Consider the following 27,739-nt stretch of genomic DNA (forward strand, 5'->3'; position numbering starts at 1 on the left):
CGCAGCACAATTTCATTTTCATTAGTCATCTCTCCTTGATCCGCTAGCTGCCTGCCCCCTGAACGCACCGTGAAAAAGCCCGGTCTCAGGAGACAACACAGGGGTCGTAAACGTCAAACAAACACTAGAGGCACAGGCTGGGCACCAAAATACAACAAACCACTCCAGCCAATCGCTGACAAGATGGGTGGGGGAGGGGCTGGGGGTTAGTGACAGTCAGACAGTTAGTCATGACAGTTACGGAAACATGGGGGGAGGTTGAGCTTGCTCTGTTTTGTTTGAAATTGACTTGGAACGTCAACAGAAGTGACCATGCAGGAACTCATAGTGCTCCTTTAATGTGCAGATTATTTTCTGAATGGATGAGTTGTTTGGTCTCTAAAATGTCAGAAAATGGTGAAAAATGTGGATCAGTGTTTCCCAAAGTCCAAGATGATGTCCTCAAATGTCTCGTTTTGTCCCCAACTCAAAGATATTCAGTTTACTGTCACAGAGGAGAGAAGAAACTAGAACACATTCACATTTAACAGGCTGACATCAGAGAAGTGTGACTTTTTGTCATAAAAAAAAAAAGGACTCAAAGGGATAAATCAATTATCAAAATAGTTGCCTACTATATTGTCTACTATACTGCTCTGTTTTCATGTCTTCAAACTGTCACTGAGATAAAAAAAAAAAAAGCGCATTGATGTTGCTGTGAAGGCTCATCTTACCTCGCAGGTTCTGACAGACGGAGTCCATCCTGTAGACGACCAACAGCGGTGTCGATGGAAACAAAAGTCAAGCTGTGATCATCTACTGCCTCTCCGGTGTCCCGCCTCCAGCATCAGTCATCCATCCTGACTGAAAACAGCTCAGGCTCAGGGTTTCACACCATATTATCTATACCAAAGGAAGAAATGATGGAGGGAAACATATGTAGTAACAAACCACATGTCCAGATGAAAAGAAAAGAAAAGGTCAATCCTATCTGAATAAGACAATCCGTACACATCTGTAATCATCCAGTGGTGGCTGAAAGGCAGAGAGCAGAGCAGGAAGGTGTTGGTACGGTAAGGCAGCAGAAATCAGAAAATGTCAGGGGAAGATGTGAAGATACCGAGGGTGTGGAGAGAGAGAGAGAGAGAGACACACCCGCACACCAACTAGATTTTATTTCTTGTAGCTGCACGGCTGCTGCATTTAACCCACGTTCTCTTTTCCATCCGTTACCTTTTCTTGCTTATTGTGCAAGATTGTGCACACACTTTGTGCACATGAACTTCAACACACACACACACACACACACACACACACATCCTGTTCCATGTTGTGAGTCACTATTGTAGTGAACGTAGAGGAGATGGAGCTGTCTAACCTCCCACACTGAGAAACCACACATTTCCTGACTGTGGTCCAGCTTCAAACAGTTTAAGATGTTGAAATACGTGTCAGAAATATTGAATGCTTAATGAGATTACATTGAAGAAGACAAAAAAAAAAAATGCTGGCAAAACATAAAAACAGAAGAGCATCACAGTGGTTGAAAAACTTTGTATCAGAAATTCAACAGGTGGTGTTTGATTTGCAGAGCTCCATCCAGCGGTCCATGGAACCACCAGGGGGCATTACACATCATACATAATGCAAGTCAAGGGTTTTGAACAAGTAATGTTGTTATGTATCAACATAAATCATCCATAACAGGTAAAAATAATTCTTTTTACTTCATACGCTAATGAGTGTACAACTACATCATTCAATTCTCAGATGAGAATGCCATCTTAGGTCTAACGTAGGAGAGCTTCAGGTTTATTGAGAAATACAAAGATTTTGGGGTGATCATAACCACCTGGTCATCTCACAGATCTCCTCGTACTAATACCTTGGTTTTGTTACTGACAGCTTGCTGACCTGGAACACGCCTGTTGATGGTCTCTGTAGCAGACTTCCACAACAGCTGCCACTTCTTGCTGCCACTCAGAGTTCATGGTGAGGACCATGGTTTCATGAATGCAACATGGGCGGAAGCCCAATCCAAACTCCCTACAACGTGGGACAATAAAGTGAATCTTGAAATGAAAAATAGTTGTACATTCATGGATTCTGAAGGGAGGAGATGCAGTTTTTTAGTTAGGCAATCCAACTCTCACACCGCAAGTCTTAATGCTTAATTCAGATTTTTTGCTCAGATCCAATTTTTTGTTTGGCTGTTCACGTTACCTTTTAAAATGTGGCCTATATAGATTCCAGTGTGAACTGTTTGTGGTTTCGAACTGACCCGCATGCCCAAAATAACAATACCAATGACATCAGACGCAGCACGCTGCTGCACTACAGTTAGGGAGGTTATGGAGGAAGTCAGCATTTTCACTTTTATTTCAAAATGTTTGTGTAATAGCAGCCTTAACATTAATGAGCAGGTGCTGAGGAGGAGGAGAATGAAGAGAAAAAGAGACAAGTTGGCTATTTTGGCCTTTTGTGGGGTTATGGCTGCAAATTCACTACAGAGGTCTTGTCTTGCTGCATAATTGTGACAAATGTCGATGTAGATTGACGTAAAAGTCGCATCAAATCAAATCCGCCTTGGTTGTTCACACTGCGGCTGCATTGAAACAAATCAGACCTGGGTCTGATTCAGGACCACATATGGAAGTGGTCTAGATTTGTGTGTGTTCACACTACTTCTGAAGGAGTCTGACCTGGTCACTTGACCCCAAAAAAAAAATCTGATTTGGGCTACTTTTGCCTGCAGTCTGAACGTAGCATTAGTTAACTTTATTAGACACAAATTACTATTCTGAGCAATTAGTTTTGTATCAAATATATAAAGAAAACGCTGCATACAATATTAAATTAACTGTTGACACAATACAGTAACGTGAGTTATTTAAATGAGCTGATACATGGTTAAACCTCATTATCTCTTACCAGTGTATCTCTGTGTGTACTTTGTCCACAGCAGTCTCCACCAATCAGTCCCAAAACGTCCCAGTTAGAGAGGAAATGACCTAAACATGTTCTTTGTAAATCTTTACAATCATTCCCTGAAAGAACCGAGCAGGCCTGTCTTGTTGCACCATCCACATCTTCTTCACAACTTGATATTTTCAGCGTGTAGCTCGTTAGCTCGAAGGTTGTTGTTTCCTGAAAGGGAGAACAGCAACACATAAAAAGAGGAAGTTGAGGAGTTATCCTGAAAATATACTTCCGTTGATCCAGACTACACCTCCTTCAACACATACTGTAAAACAACCGTCTAACTAATTGAAAGAAAACAAGCACGCAGCAGTCATGGGCCCATTACGATGATTTTATTTTTCATCAGCTTTACAGTGTCTCATCTTCAAAAAGGACATGACAGGTTTTTTTTTCAGTTTCCCTGGTCTTTAACTTAAAACATGGGGGTGCTTTAAAACCATTCTCTCACTTCTTCTGCCAAAACAAACAAGCAATGTGCCAACAACAAAAAAAACAAAGCTGTTGCTATGAGAACAGTCAAACATCCATCTTCTATCTGTCCGCCTGCAGAACAATAACATGATCGGTTGATAACAGAACATTTGGATCTTTCTTGTTTTACAGGGTGAAATCTCAGACCACAGCAGTACAGTCACAGAATCAATGTTTCTCAAAGATTCCTACAAAGTGTCAAATTGATTAATGAACACTGATTCCTCAGACACCTTCTACCAGTTCTTGGCACTGCTATCTTTCTGTGTCCATGGTTCTTCAGAGCCAGTATACTTATTTGTTTTTTTTTTACAATTCTGGGCAGCTAACCAATGTTATGTTACAGAGGAAATGGTTTCATCTTACTATAACAGGTCTTGTATATTCTAACAACAGTTATACATTTTTCCAAACACTCGTCTCAGGTCCTGAGTCCTCCAGAGTAGCAGTGTACCTGGAACACAGTGCAGGTATGCTGTCCTACAGCCTCTCTGAAACCAGGGTCATGGTCCAGAGAGTCCAGACCACATTCACTCAGCTGCTGGACTAAGGTTTTATTATACTTGAGACTCTGCTGAGTTGTGTAAACTGAAATAGACAGAAGTCATTTAAGGGTTAAATTCTGTCTTTTAACTCTTCGACTTATTTTAGTCTCCATGTTTGTTTGTCTTAACAACCTAATTAAGTCACATAGTACAGCAAACTGTATAAAACCTGTCAAAAACAAACAAGAAGGCTGTTTGTTGTTACATACAATTTACTAGCTGAACTTCATTCGGTATTTGTGTGTGTAGATTAGTCTTTCAACAGATACTCAAACACCTCTGGTTCCTTTACAGGTGAAAGTAACCTAACAAAAGGTTAGAGGAGAACATAATGAGCCAAAGCTTCTGTCGTGCTACTGAACCTGGACCAGATGCAGAGAAACACAGGGGCAACTACAAACTGGCCAGAAAACTAAAACTGAAAAACAGTTTTGTACCTGCAAACAGCAGAATACAAAATGGCTATGAGCAACAGAATATACACAGAAAAATGATAGTGGTTCAGATTAGTTCAATGTACTTTGGTTGGTTAAGAGGGGCTCGTCTGTAAGGAAAGCATGATGAAGAGGTCATTTTGCTAATCACCTTTACGAGCTCGGGACATGGAGTACCAGGTACGGCACCAAAGAAATGAAAACCTCAATATCCCTTTTAACCAACGCATCTCCAAATCAGCCATTTAAAACATTAAAAAAAGCTTCACAATAAATCAAAAAGCAAAGGGTTTAAAATGTGTATTTACATGTTGGTGATCATTGATTATTGTGGGGGCGGGCAGTGTTTGAGTGACACACTGATTCACAATCTGGTCTTTGATAACTGTTCCAAGCACAATATTAGGATACATTTAAAGGCAAAATAAAGAGCGGCTGGTATTAGCCTTGCCAAAGATTTGTTTGAGTTTGTTACTGCTCATTACGTCAAGTGAAATGATTCAAATACAAAGACATAATTCCATGTTCATTAACGTACTTGGAATGTTCAAAATCACAACTATAGAACGTTGTAGAACTAACTGAATCAGGGTTATCTGCATCTTCTTCAACTGCCAGGGATCATTCAAATTGATGTGATGGCAAACTACCTCATTCAAAATGTGGAACATTAACCATGAATGACAAGCATCTTCATTTAGCGATGACTTCCTCTCAGACTGTTGGTGTTGGGAAACTAAATTAGCAGCTATCTCAACTATTTCATTTGCAGGAGCTGACTGAGGGAACGTTTCCATTAGAACAAGGTTGGTGGCCGGCAGTGTCAAACTCGAATAACTGGAAAGCTGAAAACAGTTTTCACTGACTTCAGTTCATTTGAATGTATCTGCATGTGTCTGTTTGTTCATAAATAAAGAACATTCCCTGTAAAAGCCTCAATGTACCAACATCACAACACGTGATGTGTTCACACTCAGGCCAAGGAGGAAAATCATACTTTGGGGGGGGGAAAACATACAGATCATGTGACTGAGAGCAAGTGGTGTCTCAGAGACAAACTCAAGTACCATATACTACATTTCATTAGGAAAACCTACATTAATATCTATATATACACATATAAAGGCTTGGAATTAGCTAAAGCAGCATAGTTGCAAGAACAGCAAGCAGGACAGCAGAAAATCAAAGTGAAAAGTGAAGGTAGATCAAATAACGTCTCCTTTTGGCAGAGCAACATAAAAGAGGAGCTGAAGGAGCTGCAGAAGGCGTGGGTAGAGACTGACACAGGATGTGGCTTTGGGTAGAAACAAGTAGCAAAACACACCGATTCATTCAGAAGACTTTCTAACCGAAATAAGCATTTTAGAGCAGAGAGCAGTCCGTCATTAGCTTGGACGATATCTGTATATTATGTGGGAGATGACACAGGTATGTGCAGTGGAGTCTGGTATTTTATGTGTGTGTGTGTGTGTGTATGTGTGTGAGAGAGAGAGACCCACAAACATCAGAATGCAGTTGATGTACATGGATGTGAAGCTACTGTGTTAAGTATTTACATGCGGCTTCCCTTCTTTGTGCATGTCGTTTTTGCTGCCACCATTTTTTTTTGTTTGCAGCCACTTCAATGGAGGCAAAATGGCTGCCATTACAAGCTCACAGAGATGGTACACGAGGTGAAGGCCAAGGATGTGGAAATGTTAATGTGTGTTTGCCAATTGTACTCATAGTCCGACTACATGTGTGGCTGTGTCGAGTTCACCGGTCCATCATGCTGAGGATCATCTCTGGCGTCAGGTCGCCGTTGGCGGCGGCAGCCGCCGTTTCCTCGTTCACAGCCAGCTCAACAGTCTCCACCCCTTCCCCGTCCAGCCCCACCCCCTCCACGGTCAGGGCCATGCCCTGATCCAGAGGCGTCACCGCAGAGACGTCGCTATCCTCCTTCTTCACTATGATGTTCTCCACTGCTCCGGTGCTCTCATCCTCCACCTGGATGATGGCAGCAGCTACAACACAACAAAGACACACATAGGTGATGCATTCAGGGGTTATGGGAATTAAAAAAAAGTGACTATTCATTTCTGTGCCAGGTAACACCTGCACTGTAAATTAAACCTTTCTAGTCATGTTTTACATGTTACAACATCATTTATTCTGTTATTTTTGAGTTGATGACTCAGATTGAGGCGTGACTTTTAACAGACATTACCAGCTAAAAATAAAACTTGACCTTTGCCACAGCGCAGGCCGACATCATAATGCAATGCATTACATAGTGGGTACAATACCCTGGGGTGTGTAGCACTGTACACAGCGCTGTACCATTTATAATGTTTAGCTTGCCAGAATTGCGATGACAGAGCAGTTTTCCTGTTGTGATTGGTTTACAGAGTTGCAAAGAGAAATTGAGATTTCCTTTAAGTGAGACGCTGTATATTATCATCAGGTAGTTGGAAAGGTCAAAAGAAGATTTTTAGTTCAACAGTTCACTGGCACAACAACAATAATTCGTGTATACACCAACCTCTCTGGAAACTGTTTTCTGATAAGTCACTAGAAACCACACTAAATATAGAATTATGAATTTATTTTAGCTACAGTGGATGTGCTTCTACAGTACTTAAATGTACATGTTACCACCCCAGGACTAAATGCATTCAGATTCCATGAAAGGGCACAACATTAACTAATCTAACATGTCTGATAAATCCTGTCAGTGTTCTCACCAGAAGCAGCCGCCTTGGCAGCCACCCTGACTGATTTGCTGGGTGTTGGAGTCTTAGGGGCGTTCTTTGGGGGTCGGCCTCGTTTCCTCTTGACCGGTGGCTCATCGGGAGCCGGTATTGGGATGGCGGCAGGCGCCTGGTCCAATTCCATGTTTTCTGGCTCCTCCTCTTCCTGTAGGAGCGATGATTCTTCCTCACCTTCACCCTCACCGTCGTCCTCCTCCTCCTCGTCCAGTTCGGCGTGGTCCTCCTCTGCACGACACAGAGATGCAACAGAGACAGACATCACGTAAACGAATCAGAACAGAGCAAACACAGCATTATGCTCACACCAAATTCTCACCGCTGTCATCCTCATCTCTCCTGCTCCTCATCTTCCTCTTTCTTCCTCGCTTTCCTTTCTTTGGGGTTGGAGCTCCGTTCTCAGCATCCTCCACTTCACCATTGCAGTTCTCAGCGTGGCGAGCCATGGTGTTCTACAAGAACACACTGTTAGATAGTCTGTTGATTTTTATAACTTATAACTCATTAGGGCATGCTGAACCACCTAAAAGTACACTCCAGGTGTGTGACAGGTCGAATTAGTGCCGTTACCCTGCGAGTGAAGGTCTTGCTACACTTGGGGCAGACGAAGGCGGTGGGGACAAAGTTGGGGTCGTGGTAGCGTTTAAAGTGCATGTCCAGCAGCTGCTTCTGTCTGAAGGTCTTCTCACACTGGCTGCAGGCATACGGTTTCTCTCCCGTGTGGGTTCGACGATGCATGACCATGTGGCGCTCCTGGACCCAGTAGCATACGACACAGTTACACAGACAGTTCTATATAGGGCTGAGCAATATATCAATATTAAATTAATATGGTGATATGAGACTTGATATAGTCTTAGATTTTGGATATCGTAATATGACACGAGTGTTGTTTTTTCCTGGTTTTACAGCTTGCATTACAGTAAAGTGACGTAACTTACCAGACAGTTTGAGCTGTTTACTCACCCAATCATTGTATCCACATCACTGATGATTATTATCACATATCTCATTGTGTAAATATTTTGTGAAAGCACTATTTGTCATCCCCACCATATTGTTGCAATATCGATATCGAGGTATTTGGTCAAAAATATTGTGATATTTAATTTTATTTATATTGCCCAGCGCTACTACTATACAGTCCCCTGTCTGTCAACTCTTAGTCTTGTTAATAACTCTTTTTTTTTAATTCAAAAGTTGATGATTTTTATATTGGTACTGGCTTGGGTGACCGATACTTGATAATCAAATGAAACTCCTCATTTGCTAAGAGTATGGTAACCCTACATATCACTACACAAAGATATTTGTGTGCACACACCTGGCGGCAGCAGTAGTCGCACATGTCACATTTAAACCTCTTCTCGTTCTTATGGGATTTCTGATGCTGGATCAGAGCATAGCGCTCGTGGAAAACAGCATCACAGTAACGACACTTCTTTCCAGTCTCAATGAATGAGTGCTGCTTACGAAGATGGACACCTGGAGATGCACAAAGATGACAAAATTAAGCACGTTAGACACACAAAACAATGTGGCAAAATCTTGTCTGTCTAGTAAGTTGGTGTTACCTAAGTCACTTTTGCGTGCGATGACAGTGTCACAGTGTGGACAGTGGAATTTGGCCACATTCTCTGTGTGTTTCTGCAGAATGTGCATCTTCATGGTTCCACTCTGGGTGAATCGAGCATGGCAGATGTAGCACTCATAAGGTTTCTCTCCTGAGAAGAGGATAGAGAATGTACACAGGTTTATCATTGTTCAATGTCAGAGGGAAACCCCTAGCGACCTCTAGGATTTTAAATGTCGTAATTAACATTTCAATTAATGATAATTCTCTCTTTTAATTCTAATTTGAGCTTGATTTTCTATCAAAGTTGCTTCAGAAACGACAGTGTTAGTGACCTAAAACCTTAAAAATAGAGTTATCCAATCAGATTAAGTTGCAGCTTGGTCACTCATTGGTTAGGCCTTCATGACCGGAACAGAAGTCCAGAGGCTGCGTGTTAGTTTAGTAGTTGACGGGTGAATCAGCCAATCACATTTTGCTATAGTGGGCCGGACAAAAAAACATCGCCCTACACCTTCTAAAAGGCCGCAGCGATTGACACGCCTATTTTCAATGAGAGGCGAGCAGGCATGTAGGGGTACACGGACAATCTGACAGGCGGAGCGACAAGTGAATTGTGTTTTTCCTACGCAAGCACCGCCCAGTACAAATCAATGGACAAGACACTTGTTCTCTGCAAGTTGCTTAAAATATAAAACTGTTTATCAGGACTTTTTTTTTTGTTGCTTGTAAGAGCATAGGCACATGACTGGATGTATAGGGTAACGTTACATAATGTTATTTCATATATATATATATATAAAAATAAAACGATTATGCTAATTTAGCTAACTTTAGCTATCAACAATAACACACTCTGGTTATGGAAGACTAGGATTGCTATGAAACAACATGGGATTAAGGATATAAGATATCAGAGTCAACTCATGTCAATCAGTTGTACCAGTGGGAATATAGCGGTGTGTGTGTGTGTGTGTGTGTGTGCGCACGCGCGATGTGTCGGTTCCGTTGTTCGCCGTGTGTCGGAGCGATTTACCTTGTTGTGCTGATGATAAATGTGTCAGTGTGTGTGTCTGCCCACATTCGAGCTGTGTATCAGAACTTGTTGTGCAGCATGTTAAAGCTATACCCAAAAACATTACCAACAACCCATTTCCAGACCCTACGGTTCGCTAATGTTCAATGTTCTCATTAATGTTTATAATCCAACAGAACATTAAAATAATACAAAACAATCATAAGAGATAACTATAGGGTAGTAGGTATGAAACCCAATGTATGAATTACCCCCAAAAGTATAGGTTTTGACAATCCTGCATCCATAAGTATTGCTTAATTTCTCTTATCACAAATGAAAATAACAGTTCTGTAGTTGGCAAAAGGTCAAATGATCTCCTATCCTTTTGATTGGAATAAAATATTTTGTAAGGGAACTAAAATAAGCCAAACAGACAGAAAACACAGACAATTTATATGGGGGTTTGCCCCCCCCCCCCCAAAAAAAAATAATGCTACTATAAGCTACTGCTTTAAAAGTGTAGAAAAGCAGTTACGTTGTCAGTTTTACCTGAGTGTGTCCTCATGTGTCTCTTCAGCTTGTACGTGTCTCTGCTGGCGTAGCTGCAAAGACTGCACTGGAATGGGCGCTCACCAGTGTGGGAACGAATGTGACGCTTTAATTTGCTCACCTACACAACATCCACACACAAACACATCGTCACATATCAGAACACTACAGCAAAAAACTTGGTTGAAAAATAAATTTAAACTACATCCCTCCAGCGCTGCTGACTAAAGAATGGATGAGTGGTTGTGGATGAAGAGTAGTGTAGCAAATGTAATATATTAAACTTTGTAAAACTTAAAAAACACGAAACAGACCGGAGCTTGTATTACCTCCACACTGGCGTAGTCACACATGGAGCATTTGAAGGGTTTCTCATGTGTGTGCTTGTAGCGACGATGACGAACCAACTCTCCACTAGTCACAAAAGCCATATCGCAGTCTGTGCACTTGTGTGGACGAGTTCCTGCACAAACAAAAAACAAGACACGTGTGAGCTTGCATGGTATTAAAATTCTCTTAAAACTAGTACTATGTTTTGGTGTCTTTGGAGTCCCATGCTTTTATAAAGATGTGTGGTAGTGTATACCAGTGTGTGTATTGAGATGGTTTCTTAGCAGGGTGACCGTCCTGAAGGCTCTTCCACACAGGTGACATTTGTGAGGTCTCTCGTCTGTGTGGCTCTTCATGTGTCTGTCCAGGTTGGAGCGTCGAGGGCACGTGTAGCTACACAGCTCACACTGAAACGTCTTCTTCACTCCTAACAAACAACAATGACACACACAGACCTCACATTCAATTACAGTGTTTGTATTACAATCCCATAGCCACCACCTCAGTGCAAACAATGTTATACTAAATACTGGGGGAAAAAAACTCTTCACACATGTAAAACAAAAACTTCAATAACTGATGAGATTAGTCTTTCAATTACAATTGTTCTGCATCGATACAGTGACGGACCATAATCGATTATTGCCTAATGATGCAACTTCATGATTTTCCGCTCTATGCTTTTTTTGTTTTTGATTACATATAACACTAGTACATCATCTCAGGGATGTTGCATGTTGTTGTCATTATGTACTCAATGTACTTGTACGTGATTTGGTATAATGGTATTAGTTTGTACGGTTACTGTGTAGGAAATTCTCAAGTGGACCCCAAGAAGAATAACTGCTGCGACAAATGGATTGCAATGCGCTGTGGGTGCGCAGTGTGCACTGTGAAAACTGACTTCACAATGAATTTGTAGTAACTTCACTGTATCACAGTCACAGTGTTACAGCTATAGTGCGTAGTTTCTGTCTCCCCCATGAGGAATTCTAAGTAATGACAACAACACTGTCGGCGCAACCACATGATACAAGCGATTGCACGCCCCCCCACCCCTCCTCCACACAGTTGCTAGTGGTTTATCTCGTCAAATCAAGGAGGACACAGAGGATTACAAAAACATGGACTCCTCAGAAGAGGTAATTATCTTGTAATTTTAAGTCCTCTTCGTCTCCAAAGCTGAACGCTGCTGATGTCCTGTCTCAGCTGCGACGTAAAACGCATCAACCAAGATGCTGTGCAGGAAAGTTGCCGGACGGCACCATTTTGTAAAATAGCCATACTGAAAAATACGGAGAGAGTTTTTCTGATAGGCTTAATTGCTGCATTAATCAACTCATTTGGCAATGGATTGAATGTAACGGACGTCCATTAATATGAAATAGTCGCGCACTATAGCTTTAAGAAATTTAAAATTTACATCTGCCCATACTATATATTCTCAACGGAGATTAATTTTACCGGACAAAAAAAACAGCATGTTTCTAATAGTTGCGTGACCAGAATTTAACCTGTCTGGGGAAATATTGGAGATGTATTTGAAAGATGGAGACATCTTAGAGCCCAAAAGGACGCAGAGTTGGCTAATTTCCTCCTTAACAGGTAAGCATTAGCTTCAGGCTAATTTATCACAGCTACAAGGGACGGGCATTTTATGTCATTTCAACATTTGTGTAGCTACTCACATTGAATTATATAGCTAGAGTACCCGAGTTGGTTACTCGCAAAAACAATTGAGACACAGCCAGTGAAGTGATCCCGACTGGTCCTGGCTAACGCCGCCATGCTAACGTTACCGGAAAACCAGGAAAGCAGCCGCGGCTGTTCACAACGTGTAGCCTGTTCAGCGGCTGTAGCTGACAACGGTGAGTTATTTGAAGCCAAGGGGAGGGGGGGGCTGTAAATCAGAGAGGACCTTGAGTTTGCAGTGTGTTTAGCGATTGTTGCCGTAATTCTAAGTCAATAAAGTGTGTTCAGTCAGGTGGAAAAGGACGGCAAGGTAGTGGTATTTTTAGCGGTTCCTATTGTAATTCTAAGCCGAGGAAGTGTGTCAGTCAGTTGGGTACAGAGCTTCACGTGAGCACGGGCTTTTATGACTGTCAATATAGCCAGCATCTAACGTTAGCTACTCCGCTGTGCTGTGGAGTAATGTCTGGCTATGTGGGACAAGCGTCTAGCTACATTGTTGTGGATGCTCCGGTATCAGCCTGGCAACCAACGTGAACTTTGAGTCTGGGAGGAGGGGGCGGGGGAGACGACTCTCTCCAGTATTTTGAATTTGTACTGCAGTAACTATTTGAAACACTAGCTGTCAGTATTACATATTGCACCTTTAATGTTTAATATGTTGGTTTATGTAGGCACCTTTCACCAAGGCAAATTCCACATAAGTGTAACACTTATGTTGCAGTTTAACAAGTCTTTCTGGGTAGCACAAAACAATCATGGATGTATCCAAATCAAACTTCACAAAGTGACCCATGGTGTCATTCTCATCATGCCCTCAGTCCAACAGACAGCAGGGTCTCACCTTTCTTCTTGATCTTGGTGGGTTTGGGTGGTTTCATGTTGCCCACCACTTTCTCAGCATTGACCTCAGACAGAAGGCCCTCCTGTTGTTCCTCTTCAAAGTCATAGACACTGACATCCATGTCCTTATCTCCTTCAGCATAACGCAGGCGACTCTTTTTACCCTGGACAGACAGCAAGTTGGATGACAATTAAAGATACACCTGTCAACATGTTGTACATGTCCAGTTATACTAACAGAGAGTAGTGTCACATCTCCAGTGACAAAGAGATTGATACCACACCAACGGTCTTACCTTCTTGGTCTTCTTGATAGTTCCACTTGGGGGCTGATAGTCTGGGTCTTTAGCCCAGTTTGAGTCGTCATTCGTAGGATGAATGGGTTCATCCTCCCCTTCTTCCATCAGCTGGGTCCCCACCTCCTCATCTTCCTCCTCTTCAGGGTGGGCTTCTCCTCCCTCCTCCTGCTCTACTGTCTCCACCTCCCCATTAGCTCCAACCTTAACTACCTACACATCAAGTGCATTCATTGTTTAGTCAGTCCCTTTTGTAATTAATATTCATTGTGTCTGGTGCTGAGGTGAAAATTCGTGCATTAGTGTTATCCGTTTGAGTTGAAGCCCTGGGTGTATGTCTGTTTGTGTACCTGAAAGCCCTCCGGCAGCGGCAGGGTGTGGCAGATGACCGGGTCTCCGTCCTTTGGCATAGCAGTGGTGTCTACAAAGGTGCCTTGCTGCAGGGCCTCCACAGTGGTGGCAGAAACAGGCACCTGGACCAGCTGCAGCTCCCCCAGACCCAGAGCTGCCTGCTCCTCCATGTTGACCACCTGAGAACAGAGACCTAGGGTCAGCACACATGTTGAAAGAATCTACCGGTTATCTATTAAAACAAATTCAAAACCTGAGAGTTGATACAAACCATCTGATAATTTAACTGCTTAAAACCAACTAAGAGACAGCTCATGATTCCAGCTTTGTCCCAACAGGGATAAAAGATGAAGTAACTGGAGGATGCGATCATGTGAAACGGCTTCAGAAGAGCACCTACCTGTAGTGTGATGATTTGAGTCTGGTCCACTGTTGTTACAGTAGCTTGGTGAGCGCCACCTGCTACCCCTCCAACAACACCCACAGTCGTTGCTCCCCCAACGGCAGCATCGATCACCTGCAAATCAACTTTATTTTTAATGGAATATTAAGAGACATTTTGGACAAAGCAACATTCTCTAGCAGACACTTTAGCCCCCCTTAGTTCAAGCTGATTTCATTTCTAAAACTAGAGTGACATCAGCACAAATTAAACTTTCATGTGAATCTAAAGCGTGATTTATGCTTCTGTCGTAGCCTATGTAAGCGGCCTGAGGTTTATTTACCTCTTTAAGAGGATAGCAGAACTGCTGTGTGTGTATGCATGGTGAGTGTGTGGTAGGGCGAGTGAGAGAGTGACGCGGATTAGCTTCAGAGCGAGTACCGACTCTGGAGGCAGACGGAGAAACAAAGTGTCTCCCCTGTTCTTTCTGACCACGGTGGGAAATCTGGAGCAGGAGAAGTTAACCCTCTCCTTGATTTCATGTTTATGGAGAAGGAGAAACAGGAAATGAGTCGGGAGGGAAATGCAACGCTACCAAGCCACGGTCGAGAGGACCAATCACAGTTGTTGCAGTGTGCGTCTTAGCGACGTGCAGCTACATTTTTTGGGAGGTGCACATCAGGCTACAGCGTATGATCCGCATCTACACGTACCTACAGTGCAGATTTAGATTTTTTAAAGATTATATTTTTTGGCATTTTAGGCCTTTATTCAATAGGAGAGCTTAAACACGAAAGGGGGAATGACATGCAGCAAAGGGCTGCATGTCGGAACTGAACTCTCGGCTGTCGCGGTGAGGACTTAGCCTCTGTACATGGGGGGTACGCTCTACCAGGTGAGCTACCCAGGTGCCCCATACAGTGCCAATTTAACACAGGACTATATATTGGGTTTAAGACTGCGTCCTGCTTTGGCTGCAAAGACTCTAGGAAACTATCATGTCACATCAAACACAAAGCTCTTAACAGTGAGCTTACCTCAGTCTTCATCTGCAACAGGGTGGGATCCAGTGAGTCCATAACCATCATTTCAACCCCTGCTCCACCATCCACACCAACCCCCACACCAGCTTCCATCAGCTGCTGCTGGGCCTGGGTGGCTGTTACCATTCCGTCCCCGTGACCTGAAACATAACATTGCTGGGGATAAAACATTTAACCACATCCTTCACAAAAACGGGCAACAGCTTTTATTATTATGGGCCCTTTTTTACATATCGAGTGTGGGCCCATTTTATGTCCAATTGGCAAGCACCTTGTTCCAGCATGACTGCCGCTTGTCCCTCTACCACGCCCCCGGCCTCTGCAGCTTGCTGGAGGAGGTCAGCCACCATGGCATCCTGGCTGTGAACGGCCTGGATGGAGGGGAAGTCTTTGCCGGGGACCTCCACCACACCTACACCCTCTGTTGGCCCTCCGTCCATTCTCGGTAGGAACTAAATTATGGCATTGTGGAAACAAACGTTATCTAGCAGCGTAATACATCACCCCCAGGCTTTTTAAGCCATCAACTGGAAACATGTTAGCTTTATAACAGTGGTGTTTAGTCTTACACCGTTGAAGAAATATGCAGATTTTTCCTGCAACTCATCACAAAACAGCTAACTGGTGAGGGTCTTCAAAAAACAGCAGGGGAGAATGAACTAGCTAGTCTTGTCGCAATACAAACCCTTGACCCACACCTTGTGTCTGATTCCAAGTTCTCCCCATTCTTAGTTCACGTTGTTGCTGAGCAGGGTTAAACAACGGAAATTGAGACTTTTGAATTTAACGCAAATTCTCACCAAAAATATGATGAAGATGGTGTTTTTTTTTTTTTGTTGGTCTGAACAAATTTCCAAACCATCAATATATAAAATTAATGTGCAGCCATTGCTGTTGTCGGAGGGTGTAGCCTGTTGTCTCTGCTTGTCAGGGGTCAGTAAAGAAAAATTGATAACTACTAGTGGCAAGCCCACCAAGCGCCCCATGCTGGGAAGTGGCCGGACCCTGCTGTCAGAAAGTGCCACAATGGACATGTACCTACCTAACCATTTACTACTGACTTCTGACCTGCACGTTCTGTGAAAAAGGTGTTTCAGAGAACGTCTGTGGCAAGTGTGACATACTTCAAACAACCCATTGTTGTACAATTGTTGGCACTTAACACTACTAGTGTTACCTGGAATAACAACGATAAATTGACTGTTTTCATGATTTCTGTCCACTGGGCTGCAGCCTGCAGGGTTGTGATACAGGCGATCTCCCTTTTGCTTTCCTGCTGAAAGCCCTGAGCTTTGCTGAATCAAATGTCGGCTACCTGACTGTCCCTGCCAACCTGAGAAAGGGAAGAGGGAAATGTTACACAGCTGCACGTATACACCAGGAAGATTCTTTCACAAACTACCCACATAGTGACGTTAACAGCCTACACATCTCTAACAATGTTAACTGTTCTTTTCAAGACACTTGCGCTCACCTGAGGCCTCAGGCTGCTACCTGACTGTAAACCTGCAAGAGGGGAGGGGAATACATCATCACAGTGAGATGGACAAGAGACATCCACTCTACTATTGAGTGTATCCAGGGCAGCTACTTTCTTTTTATTCTTCCTTAAGATATTTTTAGATGGAGTGGCTATATACATTAACAACCAGAGTACTTAAAAAATAACTCCAAGTCTGTCTGTGATGTGTGGTCAAGCGGTCAACTGTATTCGCTTAACTCATTTAAAAACATCACAGTGAATTGAATACAAACTTGGTAACTACTTGGTAGGTGTAAACTGCTTGCGTCATTACTGAGAAGGAGTGTAGCAGCTGCATAGTCATGTTTGTGACAAACACTGACATCTGTTTGTTTGCAGGTTTCCATGTCCACTTGTCTTTATGTTGCTAAATGGTGGAAGCTGGGAAGGCTCTAGTATAACTGTTAGGCCTTCATAGATCATTTGACTGATGGTAACCTTACATCAAATTTACCACAACATGGCAACAATACTGAGCGCCCAGCCGGGCAGCTGTCGCCTCCTTGCACAGCGGTATTTTTGTAGCTCTCCTAGCCGAATCGTAGAGGGAGCTCTCTGCTATAATATATATCTGTGGCTATGATGCTCTAGGTGGGCTTAGAATAATAGACAAGCGGGCGACGGGTGCAACAACAACTGCCAATTCCGACCACAGCTCGATGACGGGTTAAAAAAAGAGGAGAAATTCAATAATTCGACAATAGGAGAGGGCAAATTTTTGGGGAGGACACAAATCGTGTAAAGCTACTTAGTGAATCAGTGGTGATTAACGTTTCACTGTGAATGCCTCGTCATTCTCTTTTCGCGGTGGCCTTAACGCCACAGTCCACCTCGACACCAGGAAAGCGCACAGTCACTAAACGGACTTAGCTACACGTTAACAATAGTAACGTTAGATGCGACAACAACCAATTCAGTTAAGTTAAATACAAAAACGGAGGTTTGCTGTGGTTAGTTTTGGGGTGCTTTCAAACGTAACATTACTAACGTTGAGGACATTGGGTGGAGAAGGGCCTAGACTATGCTGGCTAACGTTAACGTTGAGATATCTTCGAGTAACGTTAAAGGTCTGGTTTAAAACCATGTGGTAACACGCAAAAATACACGGCCAGTTTTGTAATGTAACTCAGTTGTTTGTCTGCAAACCCGTAGTGGTGGCATTGCGTATATAGATATGTTTGTTTGTGTTACACTCGGCTTGTGCTAGCATGCTAACGTTAGCTATGAGCGATAAGTTAGACCCGCCAGTTTCCATGTCGTCGAGGCTGCTAAGAAGACGGGAAACAAAGAAGCGAGAAAATGGACGCCTTGGCCTAAACTCTCCAACCAAATCGTCGAACTACTCGTAAGTTATCTTCGACGATATGCCCACAGATACGTGTAAAATACAGCTGGTTGTGTATACATTTAATACAACTTCGGTTATTTAAACGTATTTTGACGGGTTTTTCGATAACGATAGAGGGAGACAAACACTCTCCGACGAGCTGCCCGGACCCAGAGCCCCATCGTGACACCTAGAGGCCGATTAAAGATCCTGCAAACTCCCCCCTTATCAGAAAAGTAGTGATACTTTACCTCTTTTTTGTGTGTTTCTCTTCCTGTTTAACTCGTCAGAAAGCAGAGAGTCTGCGCTACAAAGTTTAACAGGCTGGCGAGAAATGCAGGCTTCTTCGCAGTTTGTTTTAATCCTTCTCCCGCTTTAGCAGAGTAGCCTCTGCCACAAAATGGCAGTTGGGAGCTCAGTGCGCCTGTGCGGCCGCTGGGGGGTGGTGTCGAAGCTGCTGCAGACACCCTGATTGGCCAGGAGGGGCGCCCCGTTGGAATACATTGAAGCCCATTTATCACAATGTTAGAAATATGGCTTCTTTCGGGACCCTCGGAGATATGAGCTTACTATAAGAAGAGAACCTCGAGATGTCAAATTCGGTATAGAAAGTAAGCATACCAAGTAAAAACCTTGTCAGATATTCTGTTCATTTCAAATACAAGTATTTATTTAAAATGATGGAAGTGTATCTAAAAAATGCCATGCCAATTAGATTGAAGCCTACATATTGAGTGCAAAAATGACCAGGTGAAACTTAAAGTGCACAGTCTTTATTCACTGCTTTTTGACAGCTTAACATTGGTTTGAATACATCACGTATGTTCAATTTTGTTGTTATTAATGCAAGAATGACAGGGCTTCATTCATGATCCTCTTGATTTACCTGAGAGCCAGAACAGGACAGGTCTCAGCCAGAATATTTATGCTATTTGTATGTGAGCAGCTTACTGTATAATTACAAACACAATGGCACATGAGACAATCTTTAAACACATTTTTAATAGTTTGTATTAATATTTGACACCAGAATGCCTGGAAATATATTTTTGAAAATATTGTTTCCAATGCTGCACAATTTCTCAAGATTGTGGGATATATATATATGTGTGCTGCAGTGGTTTTCCACTGCTTTACACTCTTCATTCTTAAATAGAGTATCTCATCTATGTCTTATTGCATCTGTTACTATCAAACCATGAGGCACTTAAACACTGAGATGCTTTATGTATGCAGTAAATCTGCAGATTGCTGCTGTCTTTTAGAAACTAGTAGTGGTAAATACATTAAACTCAGTGGAAGCCAGCCAAAACACACACACACACACACACACACACACACACACACACACACACACACACACACACACACACACACACACACACACACACACACACACACACACACACACACACACACACACACACACACACACACACACACACACACACACGTCCTGTATGCTGATTCCAGTGACACTGCAGCCTGTCGCCTATTCTTTTTTTTGCTGTAGTAAAAAACTAAACATCCAAATTTAACACAATATAATGCACAACTCACCCCTTACTTCAGCTGTCAGTTATTTTCAGGGAAAACAACAGCACATCAGGAAGTCATTATTGCCTTCAATACATGTGTATCTATGATGCATACAAGAGGAAGATAGTACTAGTGAAGAAAATCTGATCTGAGATTAATTCCTGAATACTAAATTCAGAGATTAAGATCAATTCATAGAGAATACTTACTTTTAATTCTATTTCTAACAGTGATATGAGGATTCTGACTTCAAATTTAGAAGTTACTTTTTCCTCATAGCTAATTTTTAATTTTTTTTAAAGTCATGGCCCTAAGCTTCTGTAAAGACGGTTACATCTTCACACGCACAGCTACTACCTTTTTTGTTTCTCAATACACAGCGCTGCTAAGAACATCTATGTCAGTCTAAGGGGAAGTAAACTGGGTTGGCACATTGTATATTACTGAACCCTCCTGCTTCAAGACAAAAGACGTGTCCCATTTGCACACTCTACACTAATTCTTACGCCTATTTTGAGTATGTGGAATGCACGTCGGAGAAATAAATATAAAGTGATGTACAGTTAAAACTGTCAGCGTCTGACTAAAATTGCTATGATTTGGAGTGATGTTGGACACGGCACACAAAAAGTGAAACAATTGTGGACAGTGGTACGGAAGCTAAGACAGCAGAAAAATACGGTGGGGTCTACAGCCATGCTAGCAGCCCTGTGAGGCCGTTCTTAGGCACGTAAACATGTCATCAATGACAATGCTTACATGCTGATGTTTAGCAGTAGCAGGTATAATGGTTACCATGGTCACCATTTCCAACGTCGGCACTGAACACAAAGTGCAGCTGAGGCTGATGGGAATGCCATTAGTCCTGCAGGTATTTGCTCAGAAACCAATTGGACAAACTGAGATTTTGACCCGATGATGGCACTAGAGGAAATATCAGAGGATCACCATCAGTTGTGACATTTCATCCTGAGGGGGACATAAATGTCTGAGCCAAATTTCACAGATCCATCAGTTATTAGTTGAGATATTTCAGTCTGCACCAAAGTGGTGGACTAATTTTTTTTTTTTCACGGCTCCAACATTAATACATGTTTACATCATAGTATTAGTATACAGTATGAGACTGGGACACATCTATATGCCATCATCAGTCATTGGGCTAAGAGACGACGCTCCAGTAACGGTGCTCAGGACATGAAAAAGGCAGAGGGGCAACATCACTGTCAGCAGAGCCACTATGAAACAAATGACACAAGATTACAATAAACAGGAACAAGTGAAGTCACTGGGGCCGGACATTTTGGCATTTTACACTGACAGTGGTCAAACTCAGTGTGGATAACTTGCTGGACTACAGTCAACTCTTTTGAAATATCGCCACTCGTTAAAGAGTGATACCAGTGGGGTTTTGTTTGGCATCTTTTCTTTTTTTACCCATTCACTAAAAACCACATGCTGGCAATTTCCCTAAGCTTGTAGTCGTGTACTTTGTTTTTTGAATGTGTGTACAGTATCACTATCAAGTCACAAAGAGCTGACGCTTGAGTTTGGTAATCCATCACAGTGAACGTCAAATACTGAGTCAACATGATCTAATAAAGATTTATGAGGTTAATCATTACAAAATAAGGTCTTCAGTGTTTTTCTTTGGTGAGTGCAATGGACCTACTTTGAAAAATGGTCAGCAGCATTGTAACAGCTTAGCATGTTATTTGTAGTAAATGGCATAGATATGGCACAAACACACTGGTAAGGCCCTTTAATATTTCATGGTTTGGCCAATTTACTTGACATGTAATCCAGTTCATTTATAATTATCCCTATTCAAATTGTTTTAGAATGCCAATAGTAACAACAGAGACAGAAAGAATACAAATTTCCATGTAACAGAAGAAATCTTTAGTTTGGGTTTCAACTGTAATTGGTGTGAAATTAAAGGAAACCAACCCTAGAACTGGATGGAGCAATCTCTATATCTCTACCCAGTGATCTGTCTGTGCCCTCTCATAAGACAAAGTCCTCCAGAGCAGTCTGTGACAGTAACACAAATATTCAGTGACTTCAAACACAATGCCACCCCATTTACAGCACATATGTCAGTGTCACAGGTATAGTAAGTGCCACAGAAAGTCATTTAATGAATCAATTCATCAAACTGATTGGTTGAATGAATATTTGAATGAAAATAATCATTTAAACAGTAAAAATAAATGCAATCTTATAAAACAAAGTATACATTTACAAATGAAGAATCTGCTAAGATATAAACAATTTACAATCACAGAATATTGAATTCCAGTGGCATTGTCATATTATATGCATTTCCATAAAGAATAAGATGTATCATTATTGTAAGGAGTAATGGCACTGAATTGCTTAAACCATTCTCTATGCAGAAGCAGCATGACATGTTTTCTACAGTCTCAACCTTTTATACAGAACTACAGTGTGAGCTATGCTTTTTATTCTTTTTAATCTGTTGCCAAAACCTTGACAGCATTAAACATAAAGGCCTGCGAGACAGAGATTGAAAAGCTTTCATGTTTATCTTTTGAATTGGAAGACGTTTCACAGTTGATAAGCCAGCAGTAGCAGTGTTGCAGTTATGTTGTTTGGACTGATGAATCTCCAGTATTCGTCCCTGCTTCAGCCACAACATGGCATCCTGAGCGACACAGTGAAGCCTGCTCACACATGATACGTGGCTTTATAATACAATTGGCTAAAAGGACCGCAGCTCCACTGACAGATCCAGGAAGAATGTAAAAGAACATGTACAGCATGTCTTTCCCCTTCACATCAACAAATACAATCCAATAAAAATCTCATCAATGTGTTTGCTTCCCAGGGTGTGGCTCAGTCCTGTGACGTACAAGACTCCATGACTACGTTTACATGCACATAATATTCCGCTTTTTGCACTTATCCTGAAAAGACAATATTCTGACTAAGCTGTTTACGTGGCTAATGAAAGTGAACATTGCACTAATATTCCCATTTACATGCAGCAGTGAAAAATAGGATTTTTCAATGTTTTCCAGTGGTGGCAGACTTGTTTGTCCATGCAAACACAGCCTCCCTCTTTCATTCCTTCCTGAAAACACCAGCGTGGCAATGTTTTTGCATATCCAAAAACCTGTTGCTACCAAAGTCTTTCATAACGTTTTCAAGTAGCTGTGTTTCTCCTACTGACCAGAGATGTGGGCTTTTTCTTTTGGCCATGCATCTCTACCACAGCCCTGCAAACTGTTGGCTGCTTGGTTTGGGTTCAACAACCATAGAGCTGACCATAAGCCATAAACAGGCAAGAGGCCGTAAACTGTCGCAAACCTAAAAAAAAACCAATATTGGGTATGTACTGTTTACATGACCTGTATTAAATCCAGAATATTATCATATTCGGAATAATAGTGGAATATTTTAGTATGCATGTAAACATACTCAATGTCAACCTCTAAATCAAGAATTTGATGCCCACTGTCATGCAACATGCATGAAGTTTATCTCTTCTTTTAGCTCTTCATTTAGCTCTTTGCGTCCGACAGTTTTTGTACATTTCTGGAACTGACAACCTGACAATCACGCCCACCCCGCGCAGTGATTGGCCAGGTGTGTTTGGACGTTTCTGTCGAGCTCTCCGTTTTCCATTCTTCACACAACTGTCACTTTTTGTGTTAACAAACAAGTGCAACGCCATGAATGCCTTCGAGAGTCTGAAAGTGTGCAACGTTATCTCTAAACAACAGTATGAAAGATATTGAATGGGCACGGTTTCAGTTTTTGTCTCGGCCTTTGTCTTTGGTTTAACTTGGACTCGGCTACAAAACCACTTGGGCTCGGACTAGTTTCAACTTATCTTGACTACCACCTTGGTGCAAGAAACCACAACCATCTGGCAACAATTTCAATCAACAAGCATGAATAGAGCCAATGGCTATAGTAAAGGCAGAATTGTATGAGGAAACGTGCAGTTCACAGGCATCCGTCCATCTGGAGGACTGTTTAGTCTAAACTAGAGATAGCAGTATCTATTAAGAAAAGTAGTTTTATGTAATGGTAGGGGAAGCATTATACTGTGGACTTGGCTATTTACTCTATGTATGCCTACTGGTTCCCCATGTAACTAGTCAAAACCACAGAGAGTCAAAGTAATAAAACATATCAAAAACACAAGAAACTCAACATTTTGGGCACTTCGTGGGATATGAACATGTGAGTTATCTAACAAAGTGACTTTAAATAGCTTTCTAGACTTTTGCTAAATTACTTCAAAACAATGAACTTGCGTCTGAGGAATGACTGCGATGGCAAGGAGCTTGGCCAGTAATTTGACTTCAATATGACTCAGGGCCGACATGTTCCTTCATGTCCTGCTCCACATCTTCTTACCTCAGTGTCTATTTCATCCTTTTACTCCTCCCTTTATCCATCCTTCCATTCAAGCCTACTCACATTGTACATTCTGCCCGGCATCTTTACAGTCCGACTGAGTAGTTAGCACAGGATGAGGAAACGTACACTGGTGTGTTTGTAGCTTACTGACTGTAAATGTTTGCCCAGTGTTAAGTAGAGTTTCTTTCCTTAAAGGGTAACTACCATTTTTTTTCAACCTATGTTCCTATGTTTTTGTGTCTGAGTGACTGATGGGAACAACAATCTTTGAGATTGGTCCAGTATTAAGACAGATCACTGCAGTCGGCAGCAACGAAACAAGCTACTATGTACGTTAACAGAGCAATTGTCCAGCTTGTATTTACCTTCACAAAAGTGCTCGTTTTGCCACTGACGGGCTCAGATTAATATTCTAAGTGTCTGACAACATTATGGAAAGGATTTCTAAGGAGGTCGACCTTTCTGTTAAAGAGTAAGATCTTTTATTAAACATAAAAACATCCGCAAAATTGCGTTCCCTAAACCCACCAGACTCCATGTAAATAAACAGTAATTTTAGCATCGTAAAATACACTTCAGTCAAAAGTCAAAGAAACAAAATAAAACTATGAAAAGCTGTTTTGGGTCTTTTTTCCACTTTTCCAACCATCACAACTCTAGTTTTGGTTGAAATAAAAACATAATTTACAGATTTACATGAAAATATGTTGGCTCTATACACGCTAAAAGTATTGTTTTTTTAAATGGAGTTTGGTAGGTTTAGTGCTAGCGACCTCAGAGCTGTTTCTGGTTAAACAGAAAGGTCTTAAAAAGGTCTCTCTCTGTAGGGATCCTTTCCATAATGTTGTCAGACACTTAAAATAATAATCTAAGCATTTCAGTAGCATTCACACTTAATACTGGAACAGTTTCAAAGATTGTTGTTCCCATCAGTCACTCACACACAAAAACATAGGAAAATAGGGTCCAGATTAAGAAAAAATGAAATTACCCTTTAATGTGAGTATTATTGCAACCTCTCCGACAGTGTATATACTGTATACCATGCACTATATTTGTCTTTGTATGTTTTAGTGGCAATAGAACAAACAACCTGCTGTATATTCTCATTTTGACAAAACACAACATTCATATTGTGTTGTTCTGGTTTTGTTCCCATCCAGTGTGTGTGTGTGTGTGTGTGTGTTTTAGAAAGCTGTGCTGGCCATGCTTCCTGGAGCGAAGAGTCTCGGTATGCTGTCCTGAGACGTCTCCACGTGCCTGTGCGCCATCTTCCCCTCCTCTCCTGTGCCACACAGTGAATTAAAGGACACAAAAAAAATAGTGGAATGAAAGAATGGACAAATGAATGAATGCAATCATTTAACTTTGTCCAACATTTGTGTTGGACAAATGGCAGAAAATAAGCAAAATGTACATATATACATACTTATTTCTGCCTTAAATATTGTCTAATGTCACAAATATATGAAAGAATGGAATAAAAAAATAAAAAATGAATGGATGAAAAAGAAATACAGAGAAGCAATTTAGCATAGTTAGAGTAAATATTTAAGAAACGGCAAGTAATTGCACATCCAACCAATGTCAAATTATTTCTCAACATGAGTCTTATTTTATCCAGAAAGTGTATTGTTTAGCTGTCATTCTAACTAAAATGATGATTCTTATTACCGAGCACCAGCAGCGCTTGTTTGGCAGCATCGCGGACTTCGTCCTTGTCTGTCCGACACAGATACACTAACTGGTCAATACTTTCTTTGGCCTGGAATGACAACAGATGGAATACAGTGGTCAGCATGATAAGGACTAGGGCTGCAACAATCAAGTATTTTCAATGGCAATCATCTGTGGATTATTTTCTGATGAATGGATTAGTTGTTTGGTCTCTAAAACGTGGATCAGAGTTTCCCAAAGCCCAGGATGAGACCACAACTCAAAGATATTCAGTTGACTGTCCCAGAGGAGAGAAGAAACTAGAACATATTCACATTTAACAAGCTGATTTTTTAATAGTTGACAACTAATCGATTAATCCTTGCAGCTCTAATTAGGACATACTGCATTACAGTACAGACAAGATTTTATGAGTGTTGAATGTGTAGTCTTTTGACAGCTGTGGATGAGAGCACAGACTGTGCATGTGTTTGTACCTTGAGACAAGCTAAGGCCTTGCAGCCACAGACTCTGGTGTCCACATTCTCATCTTCCAGCAGCTCCAAACAGTTGACCAAAGCCTGAGGAAGACAATGTACACAGTGTTGACTTCTGCAGTACATGTTGTTACGTACCCACTAGTCTCACATTGCCAGACCTTCCTTCACAGCGCTATGGAGGAAGGTCTGGCTAGTCACACAGCACTCCTGGATGGGAGAAGAACGTGCTCTGGTTTATTGGCATTTCTTTAAACCAATCACAATTGTCATGGGTTGCGCTAAACGCCGGACAGAGCCACGGTGCCTCTGCTAAATAATCTCAGGAAGGAACTTGTTTTGGTGGAACATGTGGACGTTCAAAAGTAGTTTTAGTTGTGCAACAGAAAACTCTGCGGAGTATAGAAAAATACAGAGTCAGTGAGCCAATCAGCATACAGCATGCTTCTACCAAGATCTAATAATGTCTGTGATTGGCTGTCTAACGTTACACAGAGACGGCTCACGTAGCAGGAGTTGGAAAATACATAAAACGATTTGTGCAGTAATGTGTAATGTTGTAATTTATTTTTGTTCATAAAATTGGTAGCGAAAAAAAGTATTGTTTAGGAACCGGTATCGAAGTGACAGTATTGGTACTGAAAGTTTTGGAACAATGCCCAGCCCTATACAGCATTAAGAACGGGTGTGTGTCCTTATTCAAAGTATCCTCACGTCACAGAGACCACTGAGAGTGAATCATGTGTTTTGGATGTTATTGTCATTTACTGTCGGTGATGTGTCTGTGTTTTTGTTCCGGTGCCGCCTGCTCTTATATCCCCGGCTGTCTGGAGCTCTGTGCCTGACAATAACATTATTTTTAGTTTCATAAAACGTCCCTGAATTCATCAATACGATATTATTACAGACATTCTTGCTCTTATTTCGACTCCTTTAGTTATTGGTTAGTCTTGCATTGCCAGACATATCTCCACAGCGCTGTTTTATCTCCGGATACAGCCTGAGTGGTCAATGCTGTGGAACGCTTTCATTTCCTAGAAATTCTTACAACAAAAGTCCTCCACCTTACACTAAACATCTTTTCAAGCGATTTCACCGTCGCAGACTACTTTCCAATATCGGAATGAAGTCCTGAGAGTCTTGTTAGAGTCGGGGCGCTCCCGTCATCTCCATCGTTTGGTGTAAGGTGGTTATAAAACTCTACTATAAAAACTATAAAACTATATTTCTCCCGTCTGTCAATCAATCAATCGTGTTTGAAATTATCCTAAGTTTGAAGTCTTGGTAGTGAAGTTAAATCACGTGAACATTCTTAAAAGGTCCCATGACATGGTGCTCTTTGGATGCTTTTATATAGACCTTAGTGGTCCCCTAATACTGTATCTGAAGTCTCTTTTATATAGACCTTAGTGGTCCCCTAATACTGTATCTGAAGTCTTTTTTATATAGACCTTAGTGGTCCCCTAATACTGTATCTGAAGTCTCTTTTATATAGACCTTAGTGGTCCCCTAATACTGTATCTGAAGTCTCTTTTATATAGACCTTAGTGGTCCCCTAATACTGTATCTGA

The 27,739-nt window shown here is 41.6% G+C and overlaps 3 protein-coding genes and 1 long non-coding RNA gene across 8 annotated transcripts in view; 1 reads left to right on the top strand and 3 right to left on the bottom strand.

Annotated features, from left to right (window-relative positions):
• carmil2 (capping protein regulator and myosin 1 linker 2) overlaps window positions 1-1,147 on the bottom strand; it is a 60,848-nt gene extending 59,701 nt beyond the window's left edge. For both annotated transcript variants that reach the window (XM_078257945.1, XM_078257944.1), the window contains exons 1-2: window positions 991-1,147; window positions 714-882 (exon numbers count right to left, since the gene is read on the bottom strand). In XM_078257945.1, coding sequence (XP_078114071.1) covers window positions 714-741 — 28 coding nt within the window. In that variant the 5' untranslated portion in view covers window positions 742-882; window positions 991-1,147. The remainder of the gene's footprint in view (window positions 1-713; window positions 883-990) is intronic.
• A 2,124-nt stretch (window positions 1,148-3,271) lies between these two features.
• On the bottom strand, window positions 3,272-18,472 carry ctcf (CCCTC-binding factor (zinc finger protein)). 3 transcript variants are annotated; one of them, XM_078257947.1, is made up of 18 exons: window positions 18,333-18,472; window positions 16,707-16,738; window positions 16,410-16,565; window positions 15,504-15,684; window positions 15,227-15,372; window positions 14,208-14,324; window positions 13,807-13,986; window positions 13,457-13,669; window positions 13,162-13,324; window positions 10,885-11,055; window positions 10,628-10,761; window positions 10,299-10,419; window positions 8,733-8,882; window positions 8,483-8,643; window positions 7,729-7,911; window positions 7,478-7,610; window positions 7,135-7,386; window positions 3,272-6,414 (listed from the first exon to the last, which is right to left on the bottom strand). In XM_078257947.1, exons 3-18 carry the CDS (start codon window positions 16,440-16,442, stop codon window positions 6,167-6,169), a joined length of 2,586 nt encoding a protein of 861 aa, XP_078114073.1. In that variant the 5' UTR covers window positions 16,443-16,565; window positions 16,707-16,738; window positions 18,333-18,472; the 3' UTR covers window positions 3,272-6,166. The 3 variants fall into 3 exon arrangements, with proteins under 3 accessions (XP_078114073.1, XP_078114075.1, XP_078114074.1); XM_078257949.1 differs by lacking the exon at window positions 16,410-16,565; XM_078257948.1 differs by lacking the exons at window positions 16,410-16,565; window positions 16,707-16,738.
• Window positions 17,151-27,393, top strand: LOC144522681 (uncharacterized). Of its 2 annotated transcripts, none has more exons than XR_013502425.1 (2): window positions 17,151-18,099; window positions 25,207-27,393. It is a non-coding gene; the product is annotated as an uncharacterized LOC144522681 (long non-coding RNA). The 2 variants fall into 2 exon arrangements; XR_013502426.1 differs by lacking the exon at window positions 17,151-18,099 and adding an exon at window positions 18,596-18,692.
• Window positions 19,064-27,739, bottom strand: part of ripor1 (RHO family interacting cell polarization regulator 1) — a 46,325-nt gene continuing 37,649 nt past the window's right edge. The window contains 3 exon segments of the mRNA XM_078257946.1: window positions 19,064-25,300; window positions 25,690-25,780; window positions 26,169-26,252. Coding sequence (XP_078114072.1) covers window positions 25,203-25,300; window positions 25,690-25,780; window positions 26,169-26,252 — 273 coding nt within the window. The 3' untranslated portion in view covers window positions 19,064-25,202.

This window comes from Sander vitreus, chromosome 8, assembly GCF_031162955.1.
Source record: "Sander vitreus isolate 19-12246 chromosome 8, sanVit1, whole genome shotgun sequence".
Lineage (NCBI taxonomy): Eukaryota > Metazoa > Chordata > Actinopteri > Perciformes > Percidae > Sander > Sander vitreus.